Here is a 15,511-nt window from a genome sequence, read left to right as displayed (position 1 = left end):
AACACGGGTAACATTCTATGAACAGTCAAGGCTCTCAAGCACTCCAGTGCATTTATTGAACACTCTTACAATGGCCAGCAGATGATTTCAATGTCTCAACACCAACTACGTGTGCTTTGGGAGCAAGAGAGCAAAGCACAGTTAATTTCAGAGCAAGAATTTCCTTGTCATCTTCAGACAATGGTCCAGCAGCAGTGGTCTGTCCCAGCTGCCTCCTCCCATCCCTTCCTGTGTCACACAGGAGACTCAGAGCATGGTGACCAACTTGAAACTTCCTACTTCTGTGGTAGGGATGACACTGATGAAGGTTTTATAAAGAATTGCACCTTTGGGTAGAGCGCAGATCACCTCCCTGCTCTCGCTGCTGCGTGGTGGGGGTACGTACACCTCCTTAGTGTATCTCACAATCCCATCCTCCAGGGCGTAGAGTGTCTTGTTCCGGCCCATCCCCACCTGTAAAAGAGCCAGGTTGGTGTTAGAAAGTAAAGGCTGGAGGTCGTTCACCGCAGCACACCAGATGCTCCATCTGTGCTGTGTGATATCCTGGCTTCAGTAGCAGCTGCTGCTTCAGGTTTTGAAATAAAGTTTGTTACTTACGTGAGCCCCTGGATGCCAGCGGATCAATCGCTGGGTGGCCAGAATGTTGCCTGCGTGCACAAATGAACCTGCAACAGAGCGGCAGAATCAGACCACAGAGAAACGGAGCTCCTTGAAGCCCCGAGGCTGGCAGAGGAACAAACAGTTCCAGGAATTAAAGAGCTGTATGTGGGGTTTGTCTATGGAAGAACTGAAACGCAAAAAGCACCTAAAAGAAAATGCCATTAGGAAACAGAGGGCAATTGATAAACAGTGGGGAAAAGCTATTTTGGTCTTTGAGGAGATTGCTTCTAGAGCACAAGGTGTTTTCTATTTGCTGAAGCCATTTGTTCTATTACCTTTAACACCGACATGTTTCCATGAGCAAACTCACTAATTATTAAGCGCTTTGCTGCACTAATCTGTACTTTGGCTTCCTCTGCACATCGTAATTCTCCCCTTTGTAAACACGTACAACGCACAGCGCCTTATTGCAGTGTGGAGGGTCAGTGCCCGGCCCCACCTTCCACTTTCTTCACCCCGTATCGCTTCCCGGGGCTGCGGCCTCCCAGGTTCTTGGAGCTGCCCCCGGATTTCTTGGAGGCCCAGCGGACAGCGGTCAGCGCCGGAGGAGGGACCGACAGGACTGGAAGGGAACGAGAACAACAACACAGACGTGAAGGAACGTTTGGGGTTTATCTTTCCCGATTTAGAGGCTCCGTCCCGTCCCTCAGCACCATCCCGGCCCTCAGCCCCGTCCCGCCGCGCACTCACCCCGCCGCCCCCACGCCGCCATCTTTACCCCGCCGCCATCTTGCACCGCCCCGTCCCTTCCCCTTCCAGGGCGGTGAGAAGCGATTGGTCGGGACACAAGCGTGCACGCGCACTCGGACCAATCAGCTCCCGCTGTAGGCGCACGCGCTCGGGATCCGGCCAGTCAGCGCGCAGCGCGCCAAACGCCCGCTCCAACGGCCGCCCCCTGAGCGGGAAATGGCGGCGGGCGCGGGCAGCGCTGAGGAGCTGCCGCCATCCGTCGAGGAGCTGCCGCCATCCGTCGAGGAGCTGCCGCCCCTCGCTGTTCTGCTGCAGCCGCTCCCCGCCGCCGGGTCCGTCCCCGCCGGGGCCTCGTGTCCCTCAGTGAGGCCGGGGGGCGGCGTCGTGGTGCTGAGCAGCGATAGCGAGGACGAGGTAGAGGTCGCCCCGCTGTCCGAGCGCCTGAGGCGGAGGCTGGTTCCTCCCCCGGCGGGTGTCGGGGCTGGAGCGGGGGGACGCGGCCTTTGTCCCAGCGATGGGAGCCGTGAGCTGCTGCTGCTGGATGATGGCGGGGACTCGGCTCTGCTGCCGCCCCACGGACGTTCCGTCAGCCCCGTTAGTGCGCCCGGTGCCGGGGGACACTCGTTACCGCCCGCAGCTGCTGTGACCGAGCGGCCCGAGGGGGCTCCGGGGAGCGGAGGACGGGAGGGAGCATCTCCCCCTCCGAAGAAAGCCAAGTACAGCCAGCAGGAACGGGGGGCGGTTTGCAGGGCGGGCTGCGAGAGCAGAAAGGAGCGGGAAGCGCGGAAAAGGCAACAGGAGGAGGAGAGAGAAAGGAGGAAGGTGCTGGGCAAAGTGCTGAAGGCGCAACGGCCGGGGCAGTGCCAGAAATACATCAGTGCCGTGCTGGACACAGGTACCGGGCAGCCCGACCGGCCTCACGGCAGCTCCTGCCGCAGGAACCTGACCCGTGTGCCGATGTCAGCTCTCTTACAGCTGGAAGGTGGAGCGCAGATCCGCGCTGCTTTGCAGGCTGCAAGTTACTCGTGTGTGGTGGAGAGCCAGGCTGTGCCCTGCAGCGTTACCTGGAGGAGGAAGGCAGTGTTGGCTCAGGTGCGGGGACAACATCTTGATTCTCTTGCTGCCCTTTTCTTCCCACGTTGTTCGCACTTGATAACAATTGTTTTTAGCATCCCAAGCAAACATTCCTTAAACCATTTCCCTACCTCAAGTTGAGAGCTCTGCTTTGATTTTGAATTGCAAACAGCGTGTTAGCTTGGCTGGTTTTTTTTATTGTTTTCCTTTATCTGGGCAGGCTGAGGATGGTAATGAATGGACAGAAGAGCCAAATCTCCTGGTTCTGCTTGGCTTGGAAGAGTTCCTGTCTATGGTTCATAGCTACAAGCAAGTAAGTCTGCTTACGAGTTTTGTGCTGTCTCAGTGTGCTTTTCTGGAGAGACAGCTGGCATTTGCTGTCCCTTTTCAGTTGGAAGTTATGATTTTAGTAAGTCATAAGTCTGATTTTTAGAAGCCTGTACTTGATTAAAAACACTGAGATTGTCTAAGGCAGAGTTCTGGCAAGCTCTCTGTCACGGTTTGAACTAAAAATCCACCTGCGTCCGTGACAGGGGGCCGTGGGCCCCGGAGGGGCCCTAGGCCGAAAGGAAAAAGTTAATTAGGAAAAGAAAACAGCGGCAACGATCTAAGGAGGCACACTTATTTACTAAATACTATATTGAAATACAGGATAACACAATATAATACAATATAATTGAAAATTGAGCTAACAAATCAAGCAAAATAGGAGAGAGAATGAGTCCCATAACCGAGAGGCCTACTGTGAAATCTAGGCGAACGGCTGAAGGCTCCCACACACTCCCCTGAACGCCAGAACTCGAAAGACCTCAGTCTGTTCTGCGACAGAGTTAATATAGAGTCCAGGTCCCGTGACCTATCGTGTTGTTCCCTGGGAGATGTAGTCTTCTTCTGATAAGTTGCAGATTCAGTAAAATTATTCATGCTTTATATGATGTTATGATGTGGAATACTGATAGCAAAATTACAAAATTATTAAACCATGACATTCCACCCCTTATTCTACATCATTACATTATATTTATACATACATACACACTCATATGTATAATTGTGAATAATAAGCAACCTTATTTTTTCTCAACAATCTATATTTATTCCATACAAATCCCTAAGTTGAGAACAAAACTCTATAACCTAATTTACTATTTATTAATTTTGAGAAAATGGCAAAACTGCCAGAAAAAGGAAAACATGTCAGCGGTAGAGGGGAAAGGCAGCGCTAGTAGGGCGTCCCCCACATCAAGGTGCACTCATCCTTTCCCAGCCACCACAGCAGATTTCCTTTTGACTTATACTTCTTTCCATGTGTGCTCTACACATGCATGGCCAGTGCAGGATATAGAGTCCAGATGGAAAACTTGCTTACAGAATGCCTAATTAAGGTATATAGAGAAAAAGTGTTTCCTTAACATTAATCCACTCTATCTTAAGTCCTATACCTAATTGAACTATTCTGTACCTAATTGAAATATTTTCTGAGACTCTACCTATATATTTACAGGAAAATCATTGGCTGCACTCCCCCAACATCAAATTCCCTTGTGGTACACATTGAACATTCCCATTTTTGTCCATCACCCACCATGTGCACCCAGGTCCCTGGGCAAAGACAGTACCCCGGAGAGGTTTGCCCTTTCCAGACGCTGGAAGGACCCAAACTGTTTTTCCCAACACACTCTTTATGTGTACTACAGGAACCTTATCTCCCTCCACGGTACGTAGGGAGCTGGATTGGTTAGGACCATTACGATTACTAGATCCTCGAGTGTTGACCAACCAGGTGGCTTCTGCTAAATGGTTCTCCCAATTTTTATACGTTCCGCCACCCATTGCTTTCAACATAGTTTTCAATAACCCATTGAATCGTTCAATCTTACCAGAAGCTGGTGCATGATAGGGAATATGGTAAATCCACTCAATGCCATGATTTTTGGCCCAAGTGGTTACAAGGGAATTTTTAAAATGGGTCCCATTATCTGATTCAATTCTTTCCGGAGTGCCATGCCGCCACAGGATTTGCTTTTCCAACCCTAATATGGTGTTTCGGGCGGTAGCATGGGGTACTGCGTATGTTTCGAGCCACCCAGTGGTTGCCTCCACCATGGTGAGTACATAACGCTTACCATTGCGAGATCGTGGCAAGGTGATATAATCAACCTGCCATGCCTCTCCATATTTATACTTTTGCCATCGCCCTTCCCCCCAAATAGGTTTCATCCTCTTGGCTTGTTTAATTATGGCGCATGTTTCACAATCATGAATAACTTGAGCAATAGCGTCCATAGTTAAGTCCACCCCTCGGTCTCTGGCCCACTTATATGTTGCATCCCTTCCTTGATGACCTGAAGTCTCATGGGCCCACCGAGCTAGGAATAATTCACCCTTGTTCTGCCAGTCCAAGTCTATTTGAGCCACCTCAATTTTGGCAGCTCGATCAACCTGATGGTTATTTTTATGTTCTTCAGTAGCCTTACTTTTAGGCACATGAGCATCTACATGGCGCACCTTTACAACAATGTTCCTTATTCGGGCAGCAATGTCTTTCCACAGTTCAGCAGCCCAAACAGGTTTACCCTTTCGTTGCCAATTATCATTTTCCCACTGTTGCAACCACCCCCATAAGGCATTTGCCACCATCCATGAATCAGTATAAAGATGAAGCATTGGCCACCTCTCCCGTTCAGCCACATCTAAAGCCAGCTGAACAGCCTTTACCTCTGCGAATTGACTTGATTCTCCTTTACCTTCGGTGGCCTCTGCAACTTGTCGTGTGGGGCTCCATACAGCAGCTTTCCATCTGCGATGCTTCCCTACAATACGACATGATCCGTCTGTGAATAGGGCAAATTTCTTTTCGTTTTCTGGTAGCTCATTGTATGGTGGTGCCTCTTTAGCACGTGATACCTCTTCTGTAGGTGGTGTTTCAATTTTTTTACTCTCAGGCCAGTCCATGATCACTTCTAGAATTCCAGGACGGCTGAGTTTTCCCATTCGAGCTCGTTGAGTAATTAATGAAATCCACTTACTCCAAGTGGCATCAGTAGCATGATGGGTGGAGGGAACCTGTCCTTTAAACATCCAGTTTATTACTGGCAAGCGAGGTGCTAGAAGAAGCTGAACCTCTGTCCCAACTACTTCAGAAGCAGCCCGAACCCCCTCATACACGGCTAAGATCTCCTTCTCAGTTGGAGTGTAGCGCTCCTCAGACCCTTTATATGCTCGACTCCAAAATCCTAGGGGTCGGCCTCGGGTCTCTCCTGAGGCTCTTTGCCACAAACTCCAGGTGGGACCTTTCTCTCCAGCAGCAGTGTAGAGGATGTTCTTCACATCCTGTCCCGTCCGTACTGGCCCCAAGGCCACGGCACGGGCTATTTCTTGTTTTATCTGCTCAAAAGCCTGCTGCTGCTCAGGACCCCATGAGAAATTATTCTTCTTCCGTGTTACCTGATAGAGAGGGCTCACTATGTGGCTGTAGTTTGGGACATGCATTCTCCAAAAGCCCACTACTCCCAGAAAAGATTGGGTCTCTGTTTTATTTGTGGGCGGAGACATAGCAGTGATTTTGTCAATCACATCTGCTGGGATGTGACGACGTCCATCTTGCCATTTTATGCCTAAGAACTGGATTTCCTGGGCAGGCCCCTTCACCTTGCTGCGCTTAATGGCAAAACCAGCTTTCAAAAGAATTTGGATTATCTGTTTCCCTTTCTTGGAAACCTCTGCTGCTGTATGGCCCCACACCACAATGTCATCAATATACTGCAAGTGCTCAGGAGCATTACCCTGTTCCAAAACAGCTTGGATCAATCCATGGCAAATTGTTGGGCTGTGCTTCCACCCCTGGGGTAAACGGTTCCAGGTATACTGAATACCTCTCCAGGTAAAAGCAAACTGTGGCCTACATTTTGCAGCCAATGGGATGGAAAAGAAGGCATTAGCAATATCAATGGTGGCATACCACCTAGCTTCTTTTGACTCCAGTTCATACTGGAGTTCTAGCATGTCTGGTACAGCAGCACTTAATGGAGGTGTAACTTCATTCAGGCCACGGTAATCTACCGTCAGCCTCCATTCCCCACTGGTTTTACGCACTGGCCATATGGGGCTGTTAAAAGGCGAGTGCGTTTTGCTAATCACTCCCTGATTTTCTAATTGGCGAATTAGCTTGTGAATGGGGAGCAATGAGTCCCTATTGGTGCGGTACTGCCGTCTGTGAACCACTTTGGTGGCAATTGGTACCTCTTGGTCTTTTACCTGGAGCAACCCCACAACAGAAGGATCATCTGACAGACCAGGTAAAGTTGACAGCTGCTTAACACCATTTGTGTTTACAGCAGCTATCCCAAAGGCCCATCGATACCCCTTGGGATCCTTGAAATATCCCATCCTAAGGTAATCGATTCCCAGTATACATGGAGCCTCTGGACCAGTCACAATAGGGTGTCTCTGCCAGTTTTTACCAGTGAGGCTTATTTCGGCCTCCAACATAGTCAATTCTTGGGAACCCCCAGTCACTCCATGGATATATATTGGTTGTGTCCCTTGGTGACTTGAGGGCATTAGGGTGCATTGTGCACCAGTGTCCACCAAGGCTTTATATTTCTGTGGTCGAGATGTGCCAGGCCACTTAATCCACACAGTCCAGTATACTCTATTGTCCCTTTCCCCCCCCTGGCTGGGGGCAGGGCCCCTCTATTGTTTACCTCGGCGGCTTGCAGCAACTGGAACTTTCCCCCGTTTGGAAGAGTTCACCTTGGTGGTTGTTTTGGATTGTAATTCTTTCACTCGTGCCTGAAGTTCAGAAGTGGATGAGTTATACCACTTCTTTATATCCTCCCCATGATTACTCAAGAAATACAACAAAGCAAAACGTATGGTCTTATCGTTGTCATTTGCTTGAATACGAGGACGTCTCTTTTTTATGGTTGAGATTTTCGATGATACAGGTCGAGAGGAACTCATGTTGTTTAGCTCTCTCAATAGGCAATCGTGGAAATCCTGGTTTCCATCATCTGGTACCACCGTGGATTCATCTACATCAGGCACATTAGCCAATTTGTCAATAATATCACTTTGTGTTTCCTCCACTTTGTCTAACCTTTCCACTATTTTTTTTCCCATTTGGACAATGGCTGAAGTATAAAGCTTAACTTCTGTAGCGCTTATAAATAATTCAAGCTCCTGAAGTCTGCTAATTAGCTCATTTACAGGGGGCTTTCTTTCCCCTTTGCCATATACCAATGCAAGTGCACTGGCATGCTTTTCTGGAGCTGCCTTTGTAAAGTCACGCCACATTTGTCGTGGAACGTGGACTGCTTCAGGATCATGTAATTGGTTTGGATTGTTACGATTGAACTGGGGGCTGTAGAGCATTTCCACCAGAGCCCTTTCTCTCAAAAATTGGATACCTTTCTCCATATCAGTCCATTTCTTTTTCTCAGGCTCCAAGTCCCGTTTAAAGGGGAATCTATCTCTTACCGCTATCAACATCCGCTTCCAGAGGGTGTAGGACCGATTTTGGCATGTGCCTATACCTCTGTCCACACGTGAGTCCCTGGAAATGCTACCCAGTTGGCGAGCTTCACTGCCATCGAGCCACGCACTGTTGGCACCATTGTCCCAGCAGCGAAGTAACCAAGTGACCATATTTTCTTTTGGCTGACGTGTGAAATCCTTTCTCAGATCTCGAATTTCACTCAGTTTAAAAGATCGATCAATAATGGTCGTAATACTTTGCTCACCTTTTGCTCTATCAAGAGTCCCAGGTGTTGATGTTGGCAGCTGTGTTGATGAGGCTGCCCCATCTATAAGTTTGGACTCGAGAAATTCTCGTAAAGAAAATTTAGCTTTTGGCTCCTCGTCTGACTCTGACCCTGACTCTGACGCTTGTGTTATTTCCTCCAGGCGACCTTCCTCCTTCTTCCTCTCTCCTAACTTTCTCTCTCCTAACTTTCTCTGCTCCTCTGACTTCTTCTCCTCCTCTAACATCTTCTTATACTGCTCTAACAACCTCTGCTCCGCCGACTTCCTCTGGTCTTCTGACTCCTCCTGCTCTCCTGAGTCCCCCTGACCTCCTGAGTCCCCCTGCTCTCCTGAGTCCCCCTGCTCTCCTGAGTCCTGCTCTCCTAACTCCCTCCGCTCTTCTAACTCCTTCTGCATTTTCTCTATCTGAGTTGAAACTCGTTTTGTTTTTCGCCCTCTTACAGGGGCAACCAACATTGTATCTGGTGCCCCCGGTGGTTGGTTAAGTTGGAGTACATACGGTTCAGACTTGAGGGTGTCGCATTCTGCCCTGAGGACGTTATAACTAGACTGGAGGGCGTCGTGCTCAGACTGGAGAGTGTCATGCTCGGACCGGAGGGCGCTGTGCTCGGACTGGAGAGTGTCGTGCTCGGACCGGAGGGCATCGCGCTCAGTCTGGAGAGTGTCATGCTCGGACCGGAGGGCATCGCGCTCAGTCTGGAGAGTGTCATGCTCGGACCGGAGGGCGCCGTGCTCGGACTGGAGAGCGTCGTGCTCGGACCGGAGGGCGCCGTGCTCGGACTGGAGAGCGTCGTGCTCGGACCGGAGGGCATCGCGCTCAGTCTGGAGAGTGTCATGCTCGGACCGGAGGGCGCTGTGCTCGGACTGGAGAGTGTCGTGCTCGGACCGGAGGGCATCGCGCTCAGTCTGGAGAGTGTTGAGCTTGGTCTGGAGGGCATTGTGCTCGGTCTGAAGAGTGTTGTGCTCGGTCCGAAGGGCATTGTGCTCAGTCTGAAGAGTGTTATGCTCGGACCGGAGGGCATTATGCACAGACTGAAGAGTGTTGTGCTCGGACTGGAGGGTGTCACAGTTGGATTGGAAGGCATCATGCTTGGCCTGAAGGGTGCCGCACTCAGACTGGACGGCGTCATACTTGGACTGGAGAGTGTTGTGCTCGGTCTGGAGGGCATTGAGCTCGGTCCGGAGGGCATCGCGCTCAGTCTGGAGAGTGTTGTACTCGGACCGGAGGGCGCTGTGCTCGGACTGGAGAGTGTCGTGCTCGGACCGGAGGGCGCTGTGCTCGGACTGGAGAGTGTTGAGTTGGGATTGCAGGGAGCTTTTCTCATCCCAAAGTTTTTCTGCGTCAGCTCTAAGACTCTCTTTCTCGTACCAGATTGAGTCTCGTTGGTACAGGAGATCTTTTCTCTCAGCTTCAAAAGCTTTTTCTCTCTCTACCTTCTCAGCCCAAAGTTTTTCTGCCTCAGCTCTAAGACTCTCCTTCTCGGCCCTGAGACTCTCTCTCTCAGCTTCAAAAACTTCCCTCTCAGGAATGGTATTGACTAAGGCCCAATAAGCATTAGCTAGGCCCAAAATCATTTGTGCCTCCTGAGATCTGCCTGAGCCACAACATTCCTGCCTCAAATATGCAATCAAACTCTCAGGATTCTTCAAGTGTTCAGGAGTGAAGCTCCATAACACTGAAGATGTCTGTCCTTTGAGAATCTCTTCAATTCCCTGCCACTCAGTATTCTCTGGTTCTAGGGAAGACTTCCTCCGGATGTTATAAATCCAGATACTGAGTGAGATTATTACAATAACCAACAGTAAGATCAGGGAGATTAAGAGTGTGGCCCACTGATCATTCAAAAACTGCATAAAGGATTCATAGAAAGAAAGAGGAGCACGCTTAAAAATCACCATTTCTGTATAATTAGTTGCATTAGTTGCTCCCTCTGGAGCTGTATACAGATACGAAGTGAGCATTGCTAACCATGCTTTCAATCCATTATACAATTGTATAGCTCCATAAGAAAAAGTGGTTAGCTTAAACATGGCCCAATATGTTCGGAGCGTCTCAAAAAAGGAACCAATGGCACACAGTCCCTGGTAAAACAAATTTAGTAGAGAAAACATTTTTTTTTTCCCTCCAATAGAGAGAAAAAAGTAAAAGAAAACAAAGCTCAGCAGTGTTTATAAAATATACCGGAGTATTGGCAGTCCGCCTGGACTTTCAAGGTCAAGCTCGCAGGTGCAGAATCGCAAAACACGAGATAGCTCCTTAACAGGGAAAAAAACTCGTAGCTCTGTTAAAAGCTAAAAGAGCAACAGAAGAAAACACAGAAAAAAAACAGCAACTCAATTTGCCCGCATTCTCCACCAAAATCTGTCACGGTTTGAACTAAAAATCCACCTGCGTCCGTGACAGGGGGCCGTGGGCCCCGGAGGGGCCCTAGGCCGAAAGGAAAAAGTTAATTAGGAAAAGAAAACAGCGGCAACGATCTAAGGAGGCACACTTATTTACTAAATACTATATTGAAATACAGGATAACACAATATAATACAATATAATTGAAAATTGAGCTAACAAATCAAGCAAAATAGGAGAGAGAATGAGTCCCATAACCGAGAGGCCTACTGTGAAATCTAGGCGAACGGCTGAAGGCTCCCACACACTCCCCTGAACGCCAGAACTCGAAAGACCTCAGTCTGTTCTGCGACAGAGTTAATATAGAGTCCAGGTCCCGTGACCTATCGTGTTGTTCCCTGGGAGATGTAGTCTTCTTCTGATAAGTTGCAGATTCAGTAAAATTATTCATGCTTTATATGATGTTATGATGTGGAATACTGATAGCAAAATTACAAAATTATTAAACCATGACACTCTCTTTCCTAGCTACTGTTTTTTCAGAGACTTTTTAAGAAGTAACATTGTCTTAATAGATGTTGTCAGGTCAAGTATGTTGTGGCGCTTTTTGTATGTTTTGTTATTTTTGTTTTCTTTACTGTAACTTGTTACTAGATGAAGCGCTGTCTGCTGGCACCTGAGGCTACAGGAGCAGAACTTCACTTATGCAGAGACTTAGCTGCAACATCGGGCGATACCTTGCTGGGCTTGTCTGTGCAACTCGGAATGATCCCACTCCTTTTTTCTATTGATCTTTGCAGGCGGCCCGGGGCTGTGCAGAACAGAAGGAGACTTTACAGAGCTTTGTAGCTCGTGTGATGGAAACAATGCCTGGGAAAATTCTGGCTCTAACAGTTGTTGAAGTAGAGAAATATTTCAGGTTAGAATTTTTCTCCTCAAATATGTCAGTGTTGTTTCACTTAAAAAGGCAGCAAGTGTTTTACATCAATTCCTTCTAGCGAAGACTGGAGCATATAAAGAATTCCCATCCAGAACTGTCCCACATCTCTTACATAGGAACAGAAGCAAAGGTCTATCTGGCTTGTCACCACATTGCCCAGTAATAAATATCTTGGGAAGTGTGCAAGGGTGTCAAAAATATTCACAGCTACTTTCTTGAAAGGCTTTTGTGGCTTAAAAATAAATAAATAAATGCAGCAGAGAGGAATTTTCTTAGTCAGATGTAATGTTTTGTATTTAATGGACCTTCTCTACAGATTCAGCCTCTCTTAGCAGAGGGTGTTGGTACTGAGTTGTTTTACATTCCACAGCAGCCCAGCCCTTCTGAATTCCCAATCTGATCTTCCTCTCTTAGATGTCTCAGAGCTCAGTCAAAAAAGAGACTGCAACAGACAACAGTGAATAGAAGCCAGGGAGAAGATGGGGGAGATCAGAGGAACAAACAAGTTAAGCATCCTGGCCTGGAGATCACCAGACTGGATGTGGAAGATGTGAGTAGAACAGGCGTGCAGTTGTTGTCTGCCACTACTTGAACACTCGACCCCATCACATGCTTTTTAGAACTGGGATCTTCAGCTTTTGTTGATTTATGTACAATCAGTAGAGCTCTTTTAGTTCCCTTCTGCTCAGTTATAAACCTGCTCTTTCATGGGCTAACATGCCTTGTTCACCTTGATTCTGGAAGTGAAAAATGAATCTGTTAGCGTTTCCTGTACTTCATGGCCTGCTGGTAAAGCCAATTGTTGCTGCCCAGGGTGAGTTGCCTGCATGTTATGGGAATCTTCCAGCTGATCTGGCACTGAATTACTATTAAACAGCAGCAAAGTAACCCTGAACACCTTGCCTTAAGCCATTTCCAAAATAGGAATGGGTGTGACTTACACCAAGATGTTAGGACTGATTGTTGTTGTTTCAGTCATGAATGGAGTTTGATGTAAAAGGATGAGTTGTTCCATTTGCTGTTTTCAATGATGTTTACAGGCCTTGGTGGATTTGCAGCTTTGCACACGTGTCCAAGTCACTTTTTTTGAGAGCTGGGAGGAACTTGGAGAGTTTGCCACTATGTTCACAAAAGCTGTAGCTGAAGCACCATTCAAGTGAGTAAGCAGATGATGTTTGGTTATGCTTTCTTTGGAGAGGTTTTGCTTTCAGGCTTACTAAGAGGAAATAGCTGGGGTGAGGGCAGACTTCGATTTCAAATTGTAGCCTCACTTGACATTAAGTCAAGGTCCTGTTCTCAGGCTGATTTTAAGAGTGGGAAGGAAATGCAAGTAGAGTTAGACTCCACAGTACTAGCTTTTGTTCCATAGGGACTGAGACGTTACTGACTAGGAACAGCTCAGCTGTTTCCACAGATGAAAAGGAACAGCAACTTTTTTTTTTTTTTGGTAGTCACTTGCTTTTCCATCCTTTGTCCACAGACGAGAGCAGCAGAATACAGGATTCTCTTTCTACTTAGAGAACAAGTGGTGCAGAGGTGTGAAAGTGGATCATTCTGGAAAGGGTCTCCTGGAAGTTTGGAAGAGGCAGATACAACAGTTTAACCGGGTGAGCGGGGAGATGGCTGAGGCTGTTGTGTCTGCATACCCTTCTCCTCAGCTTCTAGTCCAGGTAAGGATGCCTCCTGCGTACTGAGGGCTGTGTGCAGACAGACAGCTGCTTTAAGAATGGTAGGAGTCGTTTAACTTTGTGTTAGCTTTGACACGAGGATTCTGTGTGAGGTGTTTAGTAAGGTGGTGAAGAAACTCAGTTCCTTGGTACATGTTGCTTTAGCTTTACAGAACTGAGGAGCTTGTGAGAGTTCCCCTTCAGAGAGAAAAGCCAAAGAAATTGCCAGTGACATCACAGTAACACAGCCCTGCTTTACTTGTCCACTCTTACCTACTGCAGTGTCACAACTAACAATCTTCTGTTAACCTGTTCTATCTGACCACAGTAATTTGAGTTCTGTGACTGCCTCCAAACCCAGGTGAAAAATGTATTTTCATTGTGAAAGTGTGGAGCTGTCACAGGTGTGTAGGGTTTATTTATTGATTCATTTTCTTTGAGCAACGGATGCAAAGAGATGATGCCGTCGTTCCTTCGTGCTGCTTGTAGGCCTACAGTAAATGCTCGTCAGAGCAGGAGAGGGAAAGCATGCTGGCAGACATCCCTGTGCGCCGCGGTACCGGTGTGACAGCCACCTACCGCCGGGTTGGACCTGATCTTTCCAGACGAATCTATCTGCAGATGACTTCCCTCGATCCTGATCTGTATTTGGATGTCACTGGATAGCCCCAAAATGAAGATCTTATGGTTTCTCTGGCTGTATTCATCTTCCTTCTGGGAAGTGGACTCCTCAGTTGTAGCTCGAAGACTTGAAGCACTTCCAGTCCTTATTATGGTAGAAGGAAACTGGACCAAATTGCTGAATTGCTGGAGTTTACACAAGAAAGATGTTGAATGTCTTCCATAACAGCATGAATTGGACATGCCTTACAGTACTGGTGGTGCCTTTCTTATGTGTCAAGAATTCTTCCAAGGGAATAAATAATTTTCTATAGAAATTTAATTATTTCTTAATGCACTTCCTGGACTTTGGACAGGCATGACCAGATGACCTCCAGAGGTTCCTTCCGACCTCAAGTCGTTCTGTGATCCTGCAATGTCTTCCTTTGAATGTTTTCTACTGGTGTCCAATGAGATACCTTCTCCTTTCTCAGTGTGACAAATGGCTCATACAGCGTAGTGCTGCCCCCAGCACCTGCTCTGGTGATGGGAAAGAACTTTACCTCACAAAATAGACCTTTTTTTTTCTTAATTGTTTTCTGCTGTGCCAGATGGGAATGAGTAAGACTAATTTTCAGATTTAAATTTAGACTGCCCTGATTCAGTCTCCAGACAGCTTAATCTATAGAGGGTCTTGAAATCTGATTATATGTGCTGGAATTATGAGGTCTAAACAGTTGGCAGAAAAAGCTTTCTTTTAATTAGATTGAGGAACGTGCTTGCCTTTCCACAGAGCCATCAGAACTGGTGTGCACAGGGACAGCTGAGGTCTTTTGCTACAGAGGCACTCACTGAAATGAGTGCTGAGTATGAATTGAACTGCATTCAATACATGGAAGTTACCCTTTGGAACACTGCTACCTCAAATGGAAAAAGTACCCATGAGCTACAGTGGCTTTATACACAGCAGGTGCCTCAGTGTGGCCAGTAGGAGCCTCTGACCTAAAGCGACAAATCTTATTAGCCGTGCATTTGCTGCCCTAAGCAGGACTCTCTTGTAGATGGTAGAGCTGCAGACTGCTGCCAGGTGCTGACCAGCAGGTATGTTGCTTTGAATGTTGTTTGCTGTGTTTCTGGATAGTAAGCAATGACATTTAAACGATGAGTTAAATACCAAAAACAAAACCTAAAGCTGTTTCAAGGAAGCTTAGAAAAATTGTACAATGTGCTGCTAAGCCAGAGGGATGGGAAGCCTCTCTGTCCTTCTATTTTAAATCCATGCTGTTGGTTTCTTCTGAATGGTAATGAGAGAAGTACAGGTGTATCGTAAAGCCATGAAAGGGTGGAGGTTTACTGTTTCAATAATGACCTTGGTCATTGATATGAAATGGTATAAATGACTTGTAACAGTGCAATAACAGTGGAACAGAGGAATTGCCATTCCTCGTGTCAGTGTGATAATGCAGTCAGCAGTCATTCCAGGTATTACAAAAGAGGGAGTAGATCAGGTGACAAACACAGGTATTTCTCTGTGGAGCTTGTAGCATGGCTATTCTGAAACCTGCACTTACATCATTACATTTACATTTCAACTTGTTTTAACAATCACGATCCCTGTGAGGATATGACAAACTTGTTTGGCTTTCCTCTGTGTGGAGATCATTTAGGATTATTATGCCTTCACACGGCTGAGTTTTCTTCTATAGACAATGTGCCAAACCTCCCAACCTTTGCAACATCCCCAAGGTGAGTCTGTGCCAGGCTGTGCTG

The 15,511-nt window shown here is 47.4% G+C and overlaps 3 protein-coding genes across 8 annotated transcripts in view; 2 read left to right on the top strand and 1 right to left on the bottom strand.

Annotated features, from left to right (window-relative positions):
• Positions 1-20: 20 nt before the first annotated feature.
• On the bottom strand, positions 21-1,397 carry MRPL27 (mitochondrial ribosomal protein L27). Its single transcript, XM_015880221.3, has 4 exons — positions 1,351-1,397; positions 1,100-1,222; positions 598-665; positions 21-453 (listed from the first exon to the last, which is right to left on the bottom strand). Exons 1-4 carry the CDS (start codon positions 1,370-1,372, stop codon positions 247-249), a joined length of 420 nt encoding a protein of 139 aa, XP_015735707.2. The 5' UTR covers positions 1,373-1,397; the 3' UTR covers positions 21-246.
• Positions 1,398-1,546: 149 nt separating this feature from the next.
• On the top strand, positions 1,547-14,084 carry EME1 (essential meiotic structure-specific endonuclease 1). Of its 6 annotated transcripts, none has more exons than XM_015880208.3 (8): positions 1,547-2,245; positions 2,315-2,442; positions 2,645-2,737; positions 11,335-11,453; positions 11,889-12,024; positions 12,515-12,630; positions 12,955-13,144; positions 13,631-14,084. In XM_015880208.3, the coding sequence occupies exons 1-8, from the start codon at positions 1,567-1,569 to the stop codon at positions 13,805-13,807; spliced, it is 1,638 nt and encodes a 545-aa protein (XP_015735694.2). In that variant the 5' UTR covers positions 1,547-1,566; the 3' UTR covers positions 13,808-14,084. The 6 variants fall into 6 exon arrangements, with proteins under 6 accessions (XP_015735694.2, XP_085378765.1, XP_085378764.1 ...); XM_085522639.1 differs by having other exon boundaries at positions 13,583-14,084; XM_085522638.1 differs by having other exon boundaries at positions 13,307-14,084.
• ACSF2 (acyl-CoA synthetase family member 2) overlaps positions 14,076-15,511 on the top strand; it is a 37,484-nt gene continuing 36,048 nt past the window's right edge. The window contains exon 1 of the mRNA XM_085522635.1: positions 14,076-14,842. The gene's annotated coding sequence lies outside the window, so the exon portion shown is untranslated. The remainder of the gene's footprint in view (positions 14,843-15,511) is intronic.

The sequence above is a fragment of the Coturnix japonica genome, chromosome 23 (assembly GCF_054131305.1).
Source record: "Coturnix japonica strain WE chromosome 23, WE-NBRP24, whole genome shotgun sequence".
Lineage (NCBI taxonomy): Eukaryota > Metazoa > Chordata > Aves > Galliformes > Phasianidae > Coturnix > Coturnix japonica.
The sequence above is the reverse complement of the archived record's forward strand: the minus strand, read 5'-3'. Positions and strand labels throughout refer to the sequence as shown.

Excerpts from the sequence above, each read along its gene's own strand:
- EME1 (XM_015880207.3), top strand. The coding sequence starts at position 1,567 with ATGGCGGCGGGCGCGGGCAGCGCTGAGGAGCTGCCGCCATCCGTCGAG. Across the intron at positions 2,738-11,334 it reads TGGTTCATAGCTACAAGCAA|GCGGCCCGGGGCTGTGCAGA; the intron begins GTAAGTCTGCTT and ends TGATCTTTGCAG. Across the intron at positions 13,145-13,630 it reads CTCCTCAGCTTCTAGTCCAG|GCCTACAGTAAATGCTCGTC; the intron begins GTAAGGATGCCT and ends TGCTGCTTGTAG.
- MRPL27 (XM_015880221.3), bottom strand. The coding sequence starts at position 1,372 with ATGGCGGCGTGGGGGCGGCGGG. Across the intron at positions 1,223-1,350 it reads GGCGGCGTGGGGGCGGCGGG|TCCTGTCGGTCCCTCCTCCG; the intron begins GTGAGTGCGCGG and ends GTTCCCTTCCAG. Across the intron at positions 454-597 it reads GCTGGCATCCAGGGGCTCAC|GTGGGGATGGGCCGGAACAA; the intron begins GTAAGTAACAAA and ends GCTCTTTTACAG.